This window comes from Merops nubicus, unplaced genomic scaffold, assembly GCF_000691845.1.
Source record: "Merops nubicus isolate BGI_N331 unplaced genomic scaffold, ASM69184v1 scaffold10947, whole genome shotgun sequence".
NCBI lineage: Eukaryota > Metazoa > Chordata > Aves > Coraciiformes > Meropidae > Merops > Merops nubicus.
In genome coordinates this window covers 23,520-45,415 of record NW_008621073.1, presented here as the reverse complement: position 1 = coordinate 45,415, position 21,896 = coordinate 23,520, and the positions used below count along the sequence as shown (strand labels likewise).

The 21,896-nt window shown below is 37.4% G+C and overlaps 1 protein-coding gene across 1 annotated transcript; it reads right to left on the bottom strand.

Annotated features, from left to right (window-relative positions):
• Positions 1 to 2,134: 2,134 nt before the first annotated feature.
• Positions 2,135 to 12,112, bottom strand: KCNC2 (potassium voltage-gated channel, Shaw-related subfamily, member 2; the record flags this gene model as incomplete). Its single annotated transcript, XM_008944337.1, has 4 exons — positions 2,135 to 2,734; positions 3,768 to 3,862; positions 8,600 to 8,767; positions 11,182 to 12,112. Coding segments are annotated over 3 exons (1,161 nt in total), but the record flags the coding sequence as incomplete, so codon positions are not given.
• Positions 12,113 to 21,896: the final 9,784 nt, after the last annotated feature.

Here is a 21,896-nt window from a genome sequence, read left to right as displayed (position 1 = left end):
AAAGAAAATATTAACAAAATATTAATATTTCTGATAATTTTAACCTGATAGAAACCTTTGCATTTTTTTTAATTTCTTCTCACTCAGTTAGTATTCAAAGGCTCTAATATGGACTTGTTCAAGCCACTGCTTGTAATACAGCATATTAATATACTCATTTTCTCTTTCTAGTACTAGTTTTCCATTCCAATTTTCTTTATCTGACTTCTGCATGATTTATTCTAATGATAAAATGCTCTCCTCTTTCATACGGTTAATTCATTCATGACTTTTAAAATTCATATCTTCACATTAAATATACTGGCAAGTTTGCTCATGTCGAATTGGTCCCTTGCCCCTCTAGTTTTCAGTAATCCATCTGAAAAGAGGCTTCCTTAAATTTCCTTCTCTTTTAACAGATTTAATTAAATCCAGACCTTTTGTAAGAAAACTTTTAGGAACAATAATTGTTTCACACATGAAAAAGCCCCCTGACATACAGCATTAAACCATCATTAGCTGCATGCTGCTTATTAATTCTGGCAACAATTTACAATACTTGCCTATAGCACCCATAATATAAGTGTCTCAAAATCTGCTGGAACAGCAACGTTTTCTCAGTGCTGAATGAGGCCCCACAACAACAACTGTGGTCAGAGTCCAAAGGTGTTGAAACACACTTGGTGTGTTTCAAAAGAAAGCATTTAAACATGGTCTTGGTTCTCTAGGGCAAAAATAAGTAGCTGTAGTCAAGATATTGTGGACTCGAGGTTCTGTGAGGGTGAAGGTTCATCCGGGCTTAAGCTTCTTACCATCCAGAGGCAGCAGAAGACCTCAGACACCATCTGGCCATCAGTGACTCTGTGGCCCAATAGTCTTGCTCAAAACAATGTACCACCTTGTCTGTACCCTGTCTGGGGCTCTTCACCATCCTCATGTAGCACTGAGGAAAGCCAGGCACCTCTCTCTGTGTGGCTGGGGGCAGACAACAGACCTGTGTGTCTGGAGCTGGCTGTGAGCTTTGTCCTGGCCAACCACTACACCTCTTCTTCATGTGGATACTGCTCACAGGTCACAGTACAGACAACTTTTAACCTTTGGGTAAATTCAGCACATTGAGCTTTTGTGGTATGTCATCATTACACGTTTTCCAATACTTGAACACCTCTTGATCCTGTTTCCTGGAACCTTTCCTACATTCCTGTACCTTTTCCAAAATATGTCAGTAACGCTCTCTCAAGATCACGTGTACAACTGTTCTAGCTTCCTCACCCATCTCAGACACACTGCTCCTGTATTAATGGATTTCACTGGTTGCCCCAAATCCAGTATTGGATTAGGAGTTTTAAGAAACCATTTTTGGTTGTGAGGTTGACTTCACACCAGAATGCAATAAAACTGCATTGAATCTAATCATTTCAAGCCCAATTACAATTTCCACACAAGATATGGGGTCACTGACAAGAAGGAAGATTTAAATTGTTTTAGAAGCCAGCTCATGCTTGTTTTTGGATTAGATCCCTATGTACCCCAGGATACTGGTTTGAGAATGGGGATGGCCAGTGGCAGGCAGGGGACCGATGCTGCTAAAGAAAGCGCATGAGCCACTTCAGAAGATATGTTCCAAGTTCCTCCCCAGGTCTATTGCCTTTTATTCTCCAACTCAGGTATTACATTTCCACTGGTTTCCACCAGGATTGTGCATGCACCTTGACATGTTCACAGAAGTTCCACAATACAGAGTTTCACAACTGGGACAAGTCCCTACAATTGGGACACCAGGGTGACAAAAACAGATTCTGGAGAATTTCCCACTGAATAGGATGGAGAGAACATAATTATCACATCGTATCACTACAATGCCTCATAAACATAGAATAGACTAAATTCATTTACCACAAAAATCACAGAAAGTAACTGATCAAAGAATATCTCTTTTATGTAAAATATACATTTGTAGGATATACTTTTAATACATCTTTTATACTTATTGATGTTGGGTTTGCAACACTGAATAATAATAAAATAAAATACCAAAATAATCTTGCTGCCAGAATTTTATTTCTCATAATAATTATAGCTTGAGGTAACAATGAAAGAAGACTGTGTGCTGTGAACAAAGTCAGTGATGTTTGTCTGCAGTCACATTTCTGTTATCAAAGTGAAAATTAAACTTAAGACTTGGCATGTACACTAGAATTCATACAAATATAGGTCATGGCAAACTGAGTAAGCAAGGACTTAATGCAAACCTACTCTCTTCATATTTGTGACCTTTGCAAAATGTACCATTGTTATGACAGAAGTCAAAACAGATGTAGTTTACATCACTATCATTATTAAGTGTGTGTTTTTGTATGATCCACAGCGCAACTTACTGCAGGAACCAGGAGTAATACGCACAGGGGTGTGGGTCTTTGCATGGAGCCTGGAGCCTGAGCAATGATGACTTGAATTCAGCTTTCTTTGATACAGATAAAAACTGATATTCCATGCACACACATTTTATTTACAGCTGACTCATCAACAGTGACTAGTCACCCCTTTCTCTGGCAGCAGTAATTATGAGTAGTCTTTAATCTTCTTTAACAAGCTCTACTTCGCATGTAAAGCCTCAGTGACCTCTTCAAGGTGTGAGTTGTTTATCAGGGCCCATTCAGCAGCAGCAGTCTCTTTCCAGTACAGTCCTTGGTATGGCTAAATTCCATTGTCCCTTTTTCAGCAGTCAAAAATCCATGATAAATTCTGTACAACACTGTAGTTAATATAACAGCAGCACCAGATATTATATTAATTCCTTTGCTAAAAGCTGTTTGCAATTATCTCTCTATTGACAATATTTTACCAAAACTATATCAATGTACATCTCTAAATATCAGAAATTTATACTTTGATAAATACATTATTGTACAAGAATTCTGACATGCAGGTCATGCTGTTGGGCTAGGCTATATACAGAAGAACATGTTACATGATCAACAAGTTATATTTCTTTTCCTAATAAAAAATAAAACATGACGATCAGGGATTATTCAACAGTCTCAAGGACCTCTTAAATTTGGGTTGTTATTGTCTTCCCCATATAGTTCTAAAACTGCGGTTTAAGGTAATTTTTCCTCATCAGCCCAGAACATCAAATCTGCCATTGCTTTTGTCCTGTTGCATAAACAAAGGTTAATATTGAATGAAAAAGCCACTAGAGGAGATACAGTTTCAAAACTGTAAGGAACGCTGGTTGCTAGGAAGACTGATGCAATAGGCAACCCATCGGTACTGTAAAGCCATTACTAAATCCCACTCAAAAAAATCTTCAGAGTGCTCACACGAGTTCATCTAGATGATACTTGAAATATATATATGTATATATTTGTATCTATACACATAAGTATAGGCCGTATTAAAAAAAAAAAAAAAAAGAGAAAAATGTCCTTAGTTAACCTTAAAAGAAGGGGGCATTTTAACAGTATCTCTGTGCTTTATGGAGACAGATGGAGAATACAGTAGACAGGTTGCGAAACAGACAGACAAACAACACATAGGACAAAGCACCTTAAAAAACATTGACTGAAGAAATTTTTGAAGCTCATGAGCCAGAGGTATAGGCTGGTAAAAACCCCGACTTGAGAACTACCACCCTCTCACAGTGGTACAAAACAGCCCCAAATAATCTTTGCAATTTTACTTGGTACTCAGCTTGTGAAAATGTTGAAGAACCCTGGAGTAGAGAAATGACTACAGTACCAAGCAGCACTTGCTAGCTTAAAATTGCAAGTCTGGATGGCATTTACCTTTCTTGCATGTTTTGTGCCTTCCCCAAGCCATTAAGAAAGAGATCTGGCTTCTGCTTGCGTGTAACCAGTAATGACAACCTCTTTGCAGTTATCTGTGTGCAAACAACCGGAGACATTCAGAACTCTGATACAGCAATCCAGTACCGAAGTAAGTTAATCACAAAATAAAGCCATTTATAAACAAGTAGATTGTTAAAAAATAAAAGGAAAGGTTAAACAAAGGAAAACAATCCCACATGCAGACCAGTTTATCAGTGCTTTCATTTCAGCAGCATGGTACAATGCGAGAACACACATCCAGAGCCCTCTGTGGTCTCCACAATTGGCAACACTGCTTGTCAGGTGATGAAGACAGGATGGTCCATGCAAATGAGCAGACTCAAGTCACAACTGTGTGCAACCAAGACACGACTCCAGACATCTTCAGAATGGATTAGAGTCACAAGAAATGGAGGTTCAATGGAGTGACTGAGAATTAGTTGGAAGCACATTATTTTAAGTAAATCTCCCTGAAAATAAGCTTATTTATTGAATACACTGGCCAACGGCGTCCACTAACTGTCCTTTTATTGCCACAGGAAAGTAGGACAATAGAGTAGATAAAAGTAGAAGCACTACCTTAGGTAATCTTTAAATGCCAAGATAAAAATCTTCAGCTACCCAAGTGGCATTTCTTACTACTGACAGTTATATCATGCAGGAGTTGTACCATATTTGTGGAGCCTATGGTTAATGCTACATTTATGTCCAGTATCTGGTAAGCAGTATTTGAATTAATACTATATAGCCGATTGATGCCATCTGGTTTACAAGATGGAAGGGATGGGAGACCGAGAGCGCCTTAGAGGACAAGGTGAGCTGTAGGGTGATGTTACTGGAGACAGTCGCAGAGCATTGCCTGTCAAGCCAGCTATGTTGTTTAAGCTCCGAGATTTTTCATAGCCTTGTATGAGAAAATGCACAGACATCAGTTGAATTCAGCCAAAAAATAGACAAAGACAAACAATACAATGTAATGAAATCCAAGGAGCTATCTGGGACTCAGAGGGAATCAGCCTGCAAAAGAACTCAATGCTGGAACACATTACTAACAAAAAATATTAATAAATAAAATTATTTACAAATTAACGCAGCTATTTTTTTCCCAGAAAATTAAACGGACCATCATGTACGAGGTCTGACCTGCTCTTCCACATCCCATCTTGCACTCAGTGCCACTCTGTTGGCTTCAGCAGGGTTGCACGGAGTGAAAGGTAAAGGATCTCCACAGGGTTACTGGGTGAGCAATCTGGCTATGTATGATCAAAAACCCATTAAGACAGTCTATAAAAACTGCTAAAATTATATAATCTTTGCTAAACCTAATTCCTAATAAAGGACAATTTTTCTTTAAAAGCAAATGAAACAAAACCCAGGTAAATTGCATACAGTCTTGTGTAAATCACTTCTGCAGAATACTGAATGATAATATAGGAAAGAAGCCCCATCTAAGTACTAACCCTAAGACTTTGAGTCTAATATTAAAGTATAATAAGATAGAAGCATTTGAAATATTTGCAAATGCCTCCTGATTGGCAAATTTAAAACACCATATTTGTGCTCCTTCTCCAGCTAACTAAAATGGAATAAATAATACTAATCCACATATGCAAGCAGTAAATAATTAACCATTAAACGAGGCAATCACATAATGCTTCACAATTTGGAGGGAACATTGCACTTGCAGGCATTTCTGTTTACACACACTGTGAGCTCTGCCTACCTAATTTTTGGCACATATAGATTGCTTTCACTTTATTGGGAATTGCTATTCACTGCATCATTATCTTCATACTCAAGTATTTTAAACAGCACCTGAATAAACCCACTTATGAAGAAAAGGATTGGCCCATCACTCTGGGGAAAGATATCAGCAAGGAAATACAACAAAGATGAAGCTGGACAGGACCTCACTCGTCAAGTACATGGATCCACGCTCATTGAAAGCAGGAGAAATCCCACTGATTTCAATGGCACTACCTGTTTCCTTGAAGACAAGTAGGCATCTAAGTATTTGTCAGGTTAAGGTATTCAAGTATAAATTGCTTCCAGTGAAATACTGAAACTTTTCTCACAGAAGCTATCAATGACAGCTAAACTTTACAGGGGATGTGACTAGACTTTTTTTTTTTTTTTTTCCTCACTGAAATAGTTACTGATTCAAATTCAAGATCTCCAGATAACAGACAGTTAACAGACTGTTATTACCATCTTCAGGAAAAATCATTTTTTAGGTTCTACCCTAATGACAGTTAACCTATTTCTCACCTACTGAGAACTGCATATTGTAAAACTATACTTAAAGCAAATCTAAAACCTCATGTATGCTAAAACATTGTGCAATGTTACCTCCAGACTGCAAGGGCAGGCCAGACTCTGATGCTTCACATACTTCTTAGATGTTTCAAAACCAGCCTCTGGTTTCTGATTTTCTATCATTAGTTACACAGATTAGAAAGAGTCACGTTTGAAAGGTGAATTGAGGAGAAGCACAATAGTAGTGTATACATTTAACCTCCCCTGTAAACATAAAACTTACCAAAAAAAAAAAAATCAAATAATCAAGTAGCTTTTTTACACAAAAAATAATAGGAAATTATTAAAAAAAAAAAAATATTTTTCCTGCTAGTTTTCTAAAGATGAAAGCAAAGAACCGACAGAGGAAGATGGTAAAGATGATAAAGAAACCAGGAACTCCTAAAAGTTGAAAAGTAGATCTACAGGATGCATAGAGATGGAGCCATGATCCAAAATCAGTACTTTCCATGTATTTTAGTGGGATTTGAATCAACTCTGAATCAGTATCACCTTAGAGACAGAGATAAGATGTTTATGCAAAAAAGCTCAGAATAAATGATCATTGAACACAACCAAGAACCAGCCAAGGAACCAACTAAACATGAAGGATGCACTAAAAAACAGAAAGGGAAAAAATAAAATGAAAAAGTACTAGACTTGATATGTGAATTACATTCAAGTATTCAAAACCATTTGGATGATACTTGAAGATGTTTTCTGCTTCTGAGATAACTTCCCTACTCCATATAAAACAAACTTGAAAGCCAGTGGTTAAAACATTTCAGCCTAGACTGAGGTTATCATAAGAGCCAGTTAAAGAGCATATTTCTCATTAAGAAACTCTCAGTTCTGAACTGAAGCCCCATTTTTCTAGTAAAACCTATGAAACTATTTTCTCTTTAATCTAGATTTTGAAATTAAAATGTTCATGTGGTCCCAGTATAAAACATTTCACTGTTACATGAATACACCTTTAGTAGCTCATGGGTAACTTTTTTATTATTTCTGATCTGTTCTAATTATGGTTACTGCCAAGTGAACAGCACTCAAATGTTTATACTAACATTTCTAAAGGAAGTCAAGAACCTTATCTTGCAAGATGCCATGGGATTTTGCCTTATTCAGGCCTTCCTGACCTCCTCAAAGGCTGTAATCTTACCAGTAGAGATATTTTACTACTATTTGTTGATGTGTATGTGAGATATGCCCAGTGAAAAGTGTCCTAAATCTCTGCAAAAACATTTTTGCAATGAAGTCCTATTTAATCTAGGCATTATATATAAGAATACATGAAAAAGCAGGAGCATAGAGACAATTATACCCTTTACAAATATAATACACAGTGAACTCCAATCACATATCTGCCTTCACAGGTTTAACTTACTGAGTTCATGCTTTTGAAAAGTAAAAAGAGCATTTGCAGAATAAAACAAGATAATTACTTTAGGGTCTATGGCTGGCTGGCTGGGACAGCTGTATTTGCTGTACACAAGGAAAGGTTACAAAAAAAAAAATCTCAGCCAGGAATGTTTGTCCATTGTCACACGGCTACTACACATGAACTCTGAGGTGAACGACTGTACATCAGCACTCAGGAACATGAAACCTGTTGGAACGATACAATCTGCCAAGAAACCAAAACAATTCTTACCTAAGGAAATAGCAAGACTGCTATTGGCATTGCTGATTCGGGGGTTCCCTGATTCCCTGAGGTCAGGTTTGCAGCCACAGCCAGCTGTGAACCGATGGGGTAGCCACACAACCAGTCACATGGGTGAGGCACATAACAACAGAAGGTTTTGCAAATCTCTGCCTGGGGAATCCGTTCCTACTGAACAGTGAGTAATCAGGTTTGAAGAGGCTGAATAACTAGAAAGCATTTTTAGCACCTTGCAAGATCAAACATTGTTTACTGTAGTTGAACTCTGGTTGGGGTAGACAGTCAACTTTTAGTGTCAGTGATGTAGTACAGAGGAAACATTTTGTGGCATTATAAACTCAAATTTTTCTTTGAAATAAATCTAAATAGCATCTCATGTGATATGCTTTGTTGTGCTCAGAACAAAAACATTTCTTACTTCTGACATTTCAACCTTTCAAGTGTAATTTATTCAGCTATAATTTTTACTAAGGTATTAAGTGCAGACCAAAGTCATTAAATAATTTATTTGTCTTTTAGAATGACAGATGGTATTGAGTGATGAGTGGTTGAATGGTCAAGGTCTGAATTGCAGGCTTTTCCATTAAAGATAACAGACAAATGAAGACAAGTGAAATGAAGGTCCAACATCAAGCACGTTTTGTGAAGACTAAAGGAGATGAGTGTTACTAAAAGGAAAGCAGGAAAAGGATGACTAGGAATAAAGAAGAAAGATACATTGTGAGTACAGTCTTTTCTCTAAGCGCATTGTGCACATCATTTTACTCTAAGATTGCTTTTCACAAGCACATTGCTGAGTAACCTTTTATGATCTAATGAAAGAAGTCCATACCTTTCCTGATCCCTCCATCAGTAGCACACGTGTAATCCCCTGTTGTCAGTAGGAAACATGTTCCCCCTCTTCTGTTTTTGTCTCTTGTACTAGAGCGTCTGATGGGAGGGAGCCTTTCACCAGGTGAGAGTGGCTGCTCACTTCCTGCACTGTCTTCACCTGATAACACTGGTTAAAGCACCATGCCCATTTACAGACAATAATGAATGAAGAAATGAGACATCACAAAGAGCTTACGCTGAATGCTGGATATTCCCATCACTCAAAAATAGTTATAAGGTAAATCATTAGAAGAAAACAAGATCGCAATTTACTGTTAATCAGTACAAAATGGCAAAAAAGTATATTTTTTTTATTCAAGAAAAATGATCTTTTGACTTCCCTGCTCTTCTTTTAAATCTCAGATAAACTACTTTAACATGAAACAAGAAATAATCAAACCAAGGCTCAGTCACTTGCCTATTTGTACTGTAACCTTTTGGAGTACAGTCAGCCTTGGGTATTTCAAAGAAGTATTTACTATCTTGGCTATCCTTTTTGATAAACAAGAGGTCATGTTAGTCATTTTTGCGTAGAATATGTTGTTTGGAATATTTTAAAGACAACTCCTCCCTCTGGAGGGTTATATTTTTAACTATTGGCACTAAAACCTGTTTAATAACACGCTTAGCTTTCATTTCTTGCTTATCACATTTGCACTGCTTGTCATCGTATGTACCCAACATTAAATGCTGTCTTTGGTCTCTGTAGTTTATTTCATCAAACAGTGAAACTCTTACCTCTCCTGATTTGACACTCCCAAAAGACTCTTTTTTAAAATTATCTATTATTTCAGATTCAGGCCTCACTTCAAAAAAAAATCTCTGCTCAGTATAGCACATAACAGGTAATGACACGTTACTGACTTCAGCTTTAGCTTTGCATTTAAACTTGAGCATGTGTTTTCCTGAACTGGTAATGCTATATTCAAGGCTATACTTAGCCTTGACGTTTTCCACAGAATTTCTAGTGACTCTAATAGCATTCTCTATCAGAAATAAAGCTACACTGCTCTATGTGAGCAGTGGTACTACTGAAGAGAAAGTTAACACTTTAAAATGGCTGCTTTTTGCATATCTGCTTTCTATCTGACTTCAAAGATTATAACACCTTTTAAATAAAGCTGCAGACACAGAAAAGTGTCTCTTTGCTCTCATCATGCTGAGCCTCCTCCATTCTGGAATACTTTTAGTAGGACCTGATGGCATGAAAAAGCTGTTATCATTAACACTTTAAAGATGTCTGAAAGCGTGTATCAGTCAAAGCACTGTAAAACTAACTGTATTCCACCTTCAGTGTGAGTCTTTTCAAGGGTTCCTATCCTCTTAAAGATATTTAGGACATTCAAAAAGCTGTTTTAACTTTGTCTGTGAACATTCATTTGGAGCCTGAAACCAAGTTTCTTTGAGCATAAATGTTATTCAGTAATAGAGCAATAAACCAAAGACAGATATTGTTCAAAGACTGATTTTCCAGACCCTTCTTTTTAAGAAACAAATATGAGCTCCTGAACAACACCAGTCCTGGGTGGGTTTGCTCTTATTCTTTGGTAGCTTTCTAACAGTAGTCTAATGACTGGTACATGAGATCTGGAATTGGATTGCTCTAAGCTTAAGAATAAATACATTCAAGAAACAAACAAACAAACAAAAAATATCTTTGATGGTTAAAATTTTGATTTCATTATACTGAGAGATAAAATTTACTCTTTAGTTTGAAGAGATATGGAATATGAGGCAGTGGATTGGAGGGGCAGAGGCTGTCTTTTGATAAGCATTTTCACAGCAATTAGCACAAAATATTCCTTATCCTTCATTTGGAAATCTAACAAATAAAGTGATATAAATCATAAAAATCAACACTATCAATGATGATATTTATAGGGGCTGTCATTTTCATTTTTCTTGGCTATGACATCAGCTATGTTATTATCACTCAAATAATAGTAAATATCATGCATTGTCTCATCTAACACAGATGAAGGATGTTCTTCTAGCCAGGGAAGCAGAATGCCAAATGGAAAGAAAGCTAGAAAGATAATTTCTTCTTATTTCCTTTGAGTGCTGGGCTTTTGATGTAATGCACCTGCTCCTTTTAAATGACTGCTTCTTTGTAGGATCTTGCTTAGCAAGCCACGATGTGGCACAGGCAAAGCTGACACAAGAGACAGACACTGAGGCAAAACACCATGGAGTCCAACAGGGTGGGACACGGTGGCTGCTCAAATAGTCACAGTCATGCAGAAAAACAAGAAACATCCATATGACATAACAAACAACAGGCAAAAGAAAAGGTTGATATCATCAGCAGAAAAGCATTCTCAACAGAGCAAGCAAAACTGTATAGACCAGCTACATAGAGGTTTGGGAACATCACTATACCTATTTTGTCCTCTATGAGACTGACACACGCAAACACTGGAGGGGAGAAGGGTGGGAGCTACTTCTTCTCCTGGCAGAAAGACTGGTTGCTTTCTGACCCCTGCCAAACATACTGGTCTATAAAGTGTTTTCAGAGGACATGCATTTCCACTGGGGTCCTACCTGATGATCTGTTGTGCTCCATCAGCTGGTTGTCCTTGCCCAGGCAGATGTCACCCTGTGTGCTATTGCAGGCCATATTCAAGTCCGTCTTGCAGAAGGTGGGTGAGCTGGCTTGAGGAGCAGGAGGGATGTGCTTCTTTCTTTTCCTTGGCAGTTTCTGCTTTGCCATGGCCAGGGAGTAGTACATCCCAAAATTGTTAACTATCACAGGCACGGGCATGGCTATGGTGAGCACCCCCGCCAACGCACACAAGGCTCCCACCAGCATGCCTGACCAAGTCCGTGGATACATATCCCCGTACCCCAGGGTGGTCATGGTGACCACAGCCCACCAGAAGCCAATAGGGATATTTTTGAATTGCGTGTGCTCACTCGCTGACGGGTCATTAGGCTGGGCTCCCACCCGCTCTGCGTAGTAGATCATGGTGGCAAATATCAAAACACCGAGTGCCAGAAATATTATCAGCAGCAAAAATTCGTTGGTGCTGGCTCTCAGAGTGTGGCCCAGCACCCTGAGGCCCACAAAGTGTCGGGTGAGCTTGAAGATTCGCAGGATCCTCACAAACCTTACCACCCTGAGGAAACCAAGCACGTCCTTAGCAGCTTTGGAGGAAAGCCCGCTCAGGCCCACTTCTAGGTAAAAGGGCAAGATGGCCACAAAGTCAATGATATTCAAGAGGTTTTTGATGAATTCAAGTTTGTTGGGGGAAAACACAACGCGTACTAAAAATTCAAATGTAAACCATACCACACAGACCCCTTCCACATACGTCAGGGCAGGATCTGTCTCAATTTCATACTGTAGCACAGTTTCTGTCCCGTTGACAACCTGCTCAGTTTTGTTTATAATAGTATTGAAAGCCTCATGAGTTTCCAGGCAAAAGGTTGTGATTGAAACTAGAATGAAGAATAAAGAGGCAAAGGCGATGAACTGAAAGCAAAAAGAGGGAAAAGAGACATCAGAACCACACAGCTCTTCACCTTAATACTAACAATGTCAGCGATCATTGTAAATCTTTTACTGATTCATCTCCAATGTTTCATAAAATTCATATGCATAAAACTCTCACACATAGACCAGGAGTCTGGGAGGAGGAAAAGTCTTGGTGATGAACACCTGATACACTCGATGACAGGCTGCAACTCATTCAGAAACTGCCAACAAATTCTTTAAGCTATGCCAAATCATCTGTGTTCCATTCAGTTGTCAAAGTATCTCACAAACAGCCCCCATACACACCAATCATACCAAGAGTTAAGGCTGTCCACCTCCCACATGTTGGAAAATGGAGCTGACTCTAATGGTATTGAGATTATGGCCCAGGAGTTCACAGCTGGCCTGAAAGGCACCTCAGAGGGTCCTAGGAAGAGATCCAAACACCCGATTTCCCTTGGATTGTCAATAGTTCACAAACACAGAATATATACTGATAGAAAACCTCTTCCATGTTAGAGGTAGAGCTGGTTGCAGAGTCTGTTATATTCACAGTCATTCATCACTTGTACTCTTACGCAGGACTAAGAATAAACCTAGGAAAATCTCTCTTACTGTCATGGTACAGCTTTACCAGTGTGTTAGGATCCACAGTCCTGCTATCAAAGTCACAAATCCAGGACAATAAGAACAAATAGGGAAATACAAATTAAGTTCTAGTAGATGCACATGAATAGATAACATACATTTAAATAACCTGGAGACAGTCCTCACAAAGGATTGTTAAGAACTTAAAAAACATTTACTGTCTGATCTTCAACTCAGTTATCACAGTCAAGCACTGAAGAAAAGAGAATGTCCAGGGTCATAAAAATTAACACTGAGTCAAACAGCTGGAGGGGGAAATAAACTTTCTTGTATGCAGTAAAACACACCAGATGAAAAGGTGTTTTGAGGGCAGTTGTTCCTTTGCTACAATGGTTAACTTCTTTTAAGTGACAATATATTATCACCACGTCAGCACTCTAACAGTAATGGTGTGGTACCTGAACAGATGTTGTGTTTAAATTCCTCCCTAAGCCAGGACTTATAACACGTTATAAATCTGTTTGTTATTCTGAATTTTCAGCTTAATAGACATTTTATTGCCAGTATCATCCTTGAAAAAACTCTCTGAAGACTTGAAGATTTTTGAAGGTGTTAGGGAAACAAAGAGACAAAGAGATTCCTGAATGGGTCTTTGAAAATACCTAGAACCTATGTGCTTCCTCATAGCAGCTTGAAATTTTACCACTGCATAATATCAAGGAAGAAACAAATTTCTTTCTAAATGGCAGCAAATGACCAACACTTCTGGGTTGGATTTTTATATTTTTAAGATGTTACTTGCTAGTAGAAGAAAAATATATGATAGGGATCTCAGAGCTTGAGGCAGGCTCTTCATACTTTAAAATGGTATTTATTTTAGTAAATAAACAATCTATTTTATGTTTTCATTAATACAACTTACAAAGCACTCAGAGTATCACTTTTTCAATCAGTTAATACCCAACCTGAAACTGAGTACCTTAAAGAAGCCCAGCAAGTATCTACGAACACCCAACTGGAAAGGGCAGCTTACAGTCTGGGTTCCAGTGGTACCAGCAAGAGAAAATGTGGCATCAGAATGCTGGTATGTTGCCACACCAAAATCTTAAATCTCGTTGGAAAAAAGCTAGTTACAAGGGACAATGTTGAATGGTTGCATTTTTCTAACACACGCCATTCGTTAGACAACAAAATGTTTCTACAGCCAGAAGACAGAATTGCTTTTATTCTGAGAAACAAATTTACATTTGAAATGCAGGGCTGGCAAATTTATTATATTCAGACTCACAAGATATACTTCTCTATCATTCCCCTCCCATATATCTACCTATATCAGAGATTTGCAGCTTTTCTATGGCTTCCTTTCCTCAGTCAATGAAACAGTTATCACACCAAGCCCCTCAATTACACACACTCTAAATCTGTTAACTTTCAGAAAGGAGTTGAGCAGGGACTGATCTGAACACTTATAATTCAGTCTGAACTTCTAGTCACAAGTTAAGCAAACTATCTTACACTGTGTGGTTGGTGTTTAACAAACAGATTTTTCTGCCTTTGCCTTAACTGCAAAATTGCTGTACGTTCATAGTTCATTTATTTCTGGCAGCTGACACCAACATATACAAAAACAGCCTCAGTCTTATGTGAGACTACAGTCAGCAAATACAACCAGATTTATATAACCTAAGTGAATTAATCTCAGCAGATCTTTGTAAGGCCTGTCCATAACATGGATAGATAATTTATCAGACACTAAGTCACCACTGGGGTAAGATCCACCTTTGGGAGGCTCATAGAGCATCCTCCAGCATCTTGCTACACAGTGATGGAGGGAAAAAGTAAACAAATTTATGGAGGTTGAAGATGGCTGAAGCTAAGTCAGCATTGTAGTTGTCAAACTAGGTAGGAAATTTTAATAGATATAATAGTGGGCAACCTCTTTTAACAGCAACACTTCGGTGATTTTAGACAACTGTGAACATTTTTTATCTGAAAAGAGCAACCTAACCACACTAAAATTTACCAACAACTCAGATATAATAAGGATTAACTGTGTATTCAACAGTGCACTAATCTAATAGTATGTAAATAATTAGCACTGTTTCTGGGCTGTATTTCAGAAAGATAGTGCATTCTGCTTCAGATCCTTTCTTTAAAAATGCCAAATAACAAGGGGTTATCTACAGGTAGAACTGCCTGACTAGCTGTTTACTATTGATTGGCTCAACACTGACACTGTGAAAGGCCACAGTGCACCTGGCACTCAGCACTTGTCAAAGCAGATCAAGACTTTAAACTGTACCTATATTCAACAGTGTTTTAGTATCCCTAACTGAAGAAGACATTCAGTTATTTCCAAAAACTGCTGAGCAACCTACTCTGTTATCCTAAAGGCAATCATTTTTCAGAGGTTCAAAGCCAATTAAAAAAAACTAATTAATTTGGCAGCAGATTTTTTTATCATCTCACCATTTCCATTCATAGCAATGTAAACCAGCAAGATGCACACATTTTGTCAGGCACACTACCATATACATCACTGATTTTGAGCCAACACTCATTCCTCTTATCTCTTGTTGTGTTTTGTTTTCACTTGTAAACTCTTGGATCAGGACATTCTGGACATAGCTTGCACAGCACCAAGCACAGAAACCTATACAGAAGGAACATTTTATCAGTCAGAGATAATTATGGATTTACTTTACATTAACAAATATATTTCCTTAATATTATATTACATAATACTAGGCAATGTGTTGAAAAGACTCTAGCGTGTTTTTCACAAACAGTTGTAATGACAGAAGTGAAATTAAGTCACTTTATGCTTTCCTTCTGCTTCATCCTAATTCCATCTTCTCTCATTTTGAAGGTAACGAGCCTCTAAAAATACTGTTGTTCCTATGAACAAGCACCACATTTTAGACAAACCCAATACAGATCCAAACTCCTAGGATTTTCTGGTGGATGGGACAAACCAAGTCCTATTCCTCAGTGCTGCCTTTTGGGTTTGGTTGTGGTTTGGTTTTGTGTTTGTTTGTTTGGGTTTTTTATGAAGCACACAAATCTAAAAGGAGTTTGCCTGATCAACATCTTAGAAAGGTCATGGGAAGAAAATTTTATTTGTTTGAATCTTTAGCTATCTTTCACTATGAGAAGTCCTGAAAACTTAGTTTTTGACTAGTTGCAAGACAAATTCAGCCTTGGTATACAACAAAACAGCTTCATTGACCTCCTTTTTAAACTAAAGATCGTAGCCCAAGCATATGGCTTGAAACTCTTTGAAAAAAAAGTTGAAGAAAAATCTTCAAAGAAGATCCAAATAATCAGGATCTTTTCCTCATTTCTAAAAAGTTTTTTTAAAAATAATATTTTTTTGTTTATTTCAATGGATGAGATAAAATGATCTTTTTTCATTTAGGGTCTTTTTTTTTTTTCCTTTTTTTTTCTTCCAGTCTTTTTTTTTCCCCTGAGGTACAACACTTTTCTAAGGGAGAGAACTGTTGTACAGACTCTGGAAGTCCACCAAACCATCCTTTTTCAAAACTGAAATTAATACAAATTGAATTAATAAAAATTCCATGCATTTAGCAGAGAGCAGTTAAAAGTTACAAAAATGTTCAGTACATAATACACAGCATGTAGAATATTCCTCATTAAGTAGTTAAAGCTCTCAGTAGGCTGCTGATTCCCTCTGCTCACATGTTGAACGCAATGTGCACCCAATTTTGTTCTTGTGTGCCAGCATCACATTTCAGATGTTGGTACAGATTCCAGCTACCAGCTTCTCTAGCTGATGGGATCAGCAGCCAAGCTCTGTTGCTGAGTCCTACTAATGTTCATGGTAAGTGGATTAATCATCTACAACCTGATTTTTAATGAAACACATATATCTATAGTGAGTGTCAGATGCCTGCAGATGACTTGTTGGAAGTACAAAATTTTCTGATTCCTATTTTGAATTGTGTGTGACATGGTGAACTGAGCTGCTCAGAGTTTAAAGCAATTTCAGAAATGACAGCCAGTTCTGGACTGCAAATTGAGTAGTCTGTGGATTATCAGAACTTCTGTGCATCCAATATTATGTGTTACCTTGCACAAGTAAGTTTTACCTCTTCCTTTTACCTCTTTTACCCACCTCCCCAAGTTTCCTTTCCAGCTCAAACCCAGACATGGGACTTGTTGCACTCCACATTCAAGATATGCTTTGTCTGTCCATCCCACATCCTTAACACAGGCTATTTCTACACATTATTTAGTGTTTGAAGATGGAGAGATCCTAGTCAGTGAAAACATTAATGCAGAGTTAATTGTTGGTAGTCACACTCACTCTTACTTCTTGTTTCATACTTTAAAAGAAAATTATTTCATTTCAATACTTTCCCTGTATCCTGTTTGTATGCAACTTGTTCTGCGGTTGGATCTCAACACCTCCTGCTTCAATTCCACTTACTGTGTAATTTATATTTTCTAATGTGAGTATTCAGTTGCAGCTTTTAAGGCTCAGTTAGTTCATTTGAGTTTCATTCCAGGACTTAGAAAGCTTGCCCTTGACATGCTTGAAAAAGAAAACTACTAAATATTTAATAAGCCCTTGGAAATACAATATTTAATATTCTCTAATACAGGTATAGAACTGCCTTCAAAGAAAAAAGATTAAAATGTTGCTTTAAATAAGTATCTCCACAGGCACATCATGAGGCTTGATATATGCATGTTTCTGGAATTTAAAACAATTTTTAAAAACTAATAATCCTCCCCACGACACTTAGTCAACATTTAGTCGACTAAAAATACTATAGGAAGACCATCACAGAAAAGAGATTGTGTTTTATTTCTTAAACCAGATTTGATAGCTTGCTCACTATTAAAACCAAGATTCTGCTTTCATTACAAGAGTTTACTAAGTAACTTAAATTTTCCAGAGCAAAACAAGAGTGGGGGAGTTTACACGGTCATGAGTTCTTTGCTTTCACAACAGATCATTCGTGCTAAATCGAGCCCTCAAAACACAGTAACTTTTCCACTGAATAACAAAATACTTAAAAGGTGTCAAGGTCTAGAGCTGGGACAGCCACTAGATGAATGACAGATTGTTCTCCATTCCACAAAGGGAAGAGAAGAGAAAAGGAATAAGGGGAGATAAGGGAAGAGACTTACTTACGGATGAGAAAATTAAAATAGCTTTAATTAAATAACAGTAATAAAATAGAATATAGACAAATAGATACAAATCTGTTATTGAACCAAACTCCCTCCTGATGGCAGTTTCATCACTGTCACCATTGATGCTGTTGAGCAATCACTGGGGAAGCCCCAGACTGGACTCAGTGGGAGATGGGAACAGGATTCAGGAGCTGGATTCTGGAACTGAATTCAGGGACACATGGACTGGGATTAAAGGCAGAATGGACAGAGTCCTCCTCAGACACCAGCCATTGAAGATGAGAACTTGAACCTTGTGACCCCTCAGCTTTATACTGAATATGACATACATGGGATGGAAAATTTCATTGGTCCGTTTAGTCACCTGCCCTGTCTGCTCCTCCCTGCAGGTGCAGCCTTTTACTTACTGCACCCGCTCTGTGGTACACAGGATTTAGCAGTGACCTTGTTCTGCACACCAGCTCCTGGTGGTAACTCTAAACATGGAACATTATCACTGCTAGAAGCAGACACGGTCTGCAAAAATAACTTCAGAAAGTGCAGTTAGTTAGAAGAGACTGAGCTGAAAAGTAAAATCACTGAACAGAATTAGTTCTTTTCTAACCCCAACCAGTACAAAAGGAAAGCAGTTTGTTGGTTTGTTTGTTTGTTTGTTTGATTTAATATCATATTAATTTTGAAAAATCAAAAATAAATTTCCATAATTTGGAGATTTAAAAATTATTTCCAGTGACAACTGTTCACATCTGTTAGTTTAAGCCTCAACTTTTCACAGTTCAAAATGTGACACAAATTATTTGGAAAAAAAAAACATGATTCAGTTTTTTCCTCCTACTAACCCTCTGACCACATGGAGTAAGTTAATCTTATGCACTAAATGCATCTAATCTCATTGATAGCAAAAATTTAGTCAGATATATTAATTATGAAATTGTATTTTACAGTTTTTCTTCATATGTACTCTAAGACTCATTGATAACACTATTTCTTAGAATAAGATAGTTATAAGTGGTAATATCAAAACCAAATATTCCCACCAAATATAAACATTAAAATCTGATATTGACTTTTTTCTCTCAAGGTTCAGGAAAGTCTTCATTCCTGTAAACCTGCCATGTATTTGTCCTGTAATATTCTGTACAATTCTTTTTTATTCTTCTGGGAATTCAAACTCCTGGTTATTTTATGGAATCTTGCTAGTTTTGTAGGAGTGAGACCCAGTAAAGAGAGAACAAAGCCAATGTCACGCACTGTTTCAAATCAGTCACAACTAAAGTGCAATCCTGATTTTTTAATCTAGCTTTATAGCTGCTTAGTCATATAAACCCAAAGTCTTAAAAATAAAAATCCCATAAAAATTCCAATAAATTTGAGGGATTTGGATGTTCCTGAAAAATATGACTCAACTATGGATGTTACTTAAGCAGAAAAAGAATCTGCATTTGTAAAGTGCACAGCATGTTTCACTCTAACAAGTAGCAGCTAACACTGGAATGAAATCACAGAATTAGATAACACTTGCAGCTTTAAAAAGAGTTATCTCTGGGTTTGTATTTAAAAGATTGTCCTCATTTCTGATTTTATCATCATAGATATTTTTCCTCTGTTTAATTTCATCTGGCTATTAGGAGACTGCTAAAATCATGATGTGATTTCAGAATGAGCTCTTGTGACAACCTTATCTCTCTGTGTGGTTTAATGTTCTGTGGGGTGAAATTTAAATATTAGCTTTCATTTTACACAAACACAAATATTTCACCAAACAGATTATCATTGTCTTCACATCTCTGTTTTTCAAAGTTGCCACCAGCTCCCCTTGGAAAATTATCATTTCACAAGCACAAAAAAAAAAAAAAAAGAGAAAAAATCCCATGTCTTTATGGTCTAGTGCATTTTCAGTGCCTTCCATCTTGGTATGCTGTTAATAAACCAAATACCACCAGCAGCTACTAAACAAACTACTGACATTTAGAATATAAACTCAAGGCAAATATACTACCAGTTTGGTTCATCACTCATAAATCATAATCTCTCACATTATCATCCTGCAAAGATTAAAGAATAAATACAGACACAGCATTTTACATAAATCTTCTAGGAAAATGCAAAAACATGATACATCAAGTACCTGGCACTAAGACCAATTTAATGTCTGAAAATCTATAACTCAGTCTCCTGTGAGATAAGGTGGAATGTCAGCATTAAACTTTTTTACGTGTCTACCTAAAGATTTAACAGCTCAACCTTATCATCCTAACTGGGAAATTCTGGCCATTTTAATTTCTCAGTCAACATCAAGTCATAGCTGGTAGAGTTCTTGACAACATTTTAATTTTCATCCTGTGAAAGCTAAGACTATTCTTCAAATCCCCAGTATGGTTCTTCCTCACTTGTACTCTTCTATTGATATACAGTTGGAGAACAGCCCGTAAGTAATATGCTATGCATAGATTTATAGCATGGAAGTATTTACAGCTCCGAGTGGCTCCCATCTGTACGTAGTAGTGGGAGCACAAATGTTTTTTTGCTGGCTCATTCTTTTCCCATTTGTTATAGTTTTACAAAGCAATTGTCTTTCATTTCCTGTTCGAACACGAATAAAAAGGTTACGAATTCCTCTTCTCATATTCAGAAATTCAAGTTCACAATTAAGCACATCTACATTTTAAAGCAGATCATAAAGAAAACCAGGGTTACATATGATGCTGTATTTTAATTGCATTTAAGTGGCATATATCTTCCCAAAGGATTCCAAACTGATTTACAAACCTACCCTAACATAGACGCATTCTCCTGCTCAGCATGAAAAACTTTGTCTCTGCTGAGCAACAGGAAGAATGTGACGATGTGCTTCAGTGGTGGGGCCACACTTCATGCAGTGGGAGTCCCAGGACAGCAGTGATCTGCCCAGGACTTTCCTTTGTACTCCATCCCTGGTTGCCTCACATTCAAGAAAACTACTGATTTCCTAAGTGACCAGTGCCATTTCCCACTAGGCAAATCAAAATCATCTGACTTTGCTATCCTATTGAGCAGCTAAGTCAAACATATCATACCAACACAGAACATATATCCCACTGCCTGTTTTTTTTTCCTGAAGACTCAGCAGAACTGCTTTAAAAGCAATTATGCTGCCTCCAGAAGCTTCCTTTCACATCTACTTGAATTTATCAAGCTTGTTTCATTTGTGATCTTTCTGGGCTGTGACTATTGCAGCAATGTTTTAGGTTTTACAGCCAGCTGTGCTGATTTTTTTAACTAGACTTGTCATTTTTATTCTAGCAACCATTTTTATAAGAAGGCATCAGCAAGACTCACCTTGACCTTGCTTTATTGAAAAGGTCTGCATGGTTCTGCAGTCTGATAAGCAAACCACTGCCACTCATTCATTAAGCATTGCTATAAATCAAAGAGGTAAAATATTTCTAGCAGCTGCAAAAATGTAATGTATGTTCTTCCTGGAGCCAAGGAAAAGGTGTGAAAAAGAGGAATTTTCAGTCCATATTCTGGGTCTGGCATCAATGATTCAGAGGTTTCTTTTTGCTAAAAAACATCTTCTAAAAAGAAGCTAAAATTCTCTGAAGAGCAGAAGAAGGAAGATTTTGAAGGACCCATTTCAGCCAATCTCAAATTTACATGCTGAATCAACCGAGTCTCTTTGTATGCTTTCCCTTTCCTAGACTACCTGTTGTTTACACCATTAAAGCAGAGATTAGGCTCTGGGACCTGGCAACCTGAAATACTACACAGGCACTATCTTTCTTTCTGCACTTCATTTATCATGAAAAAGTTTCATTTGGCTCAAGTGGTCAAAACTGGAAAAAAAAATCTTCAATATAATACTATTTATTATTAATAGACTTTCACACTCATGCAGACAAATGGATAAAAGAGATAAATTCTTTAGAAGACAAATTCATGAAATTTCGATTATAATGTAGTTTGCCTAGGACATAAATCTGATGCCCATTAAAATCACAGAAACATTTTCAGCCCTATCATCTCTGTCTCATTTAAGCACTCAGGCTCA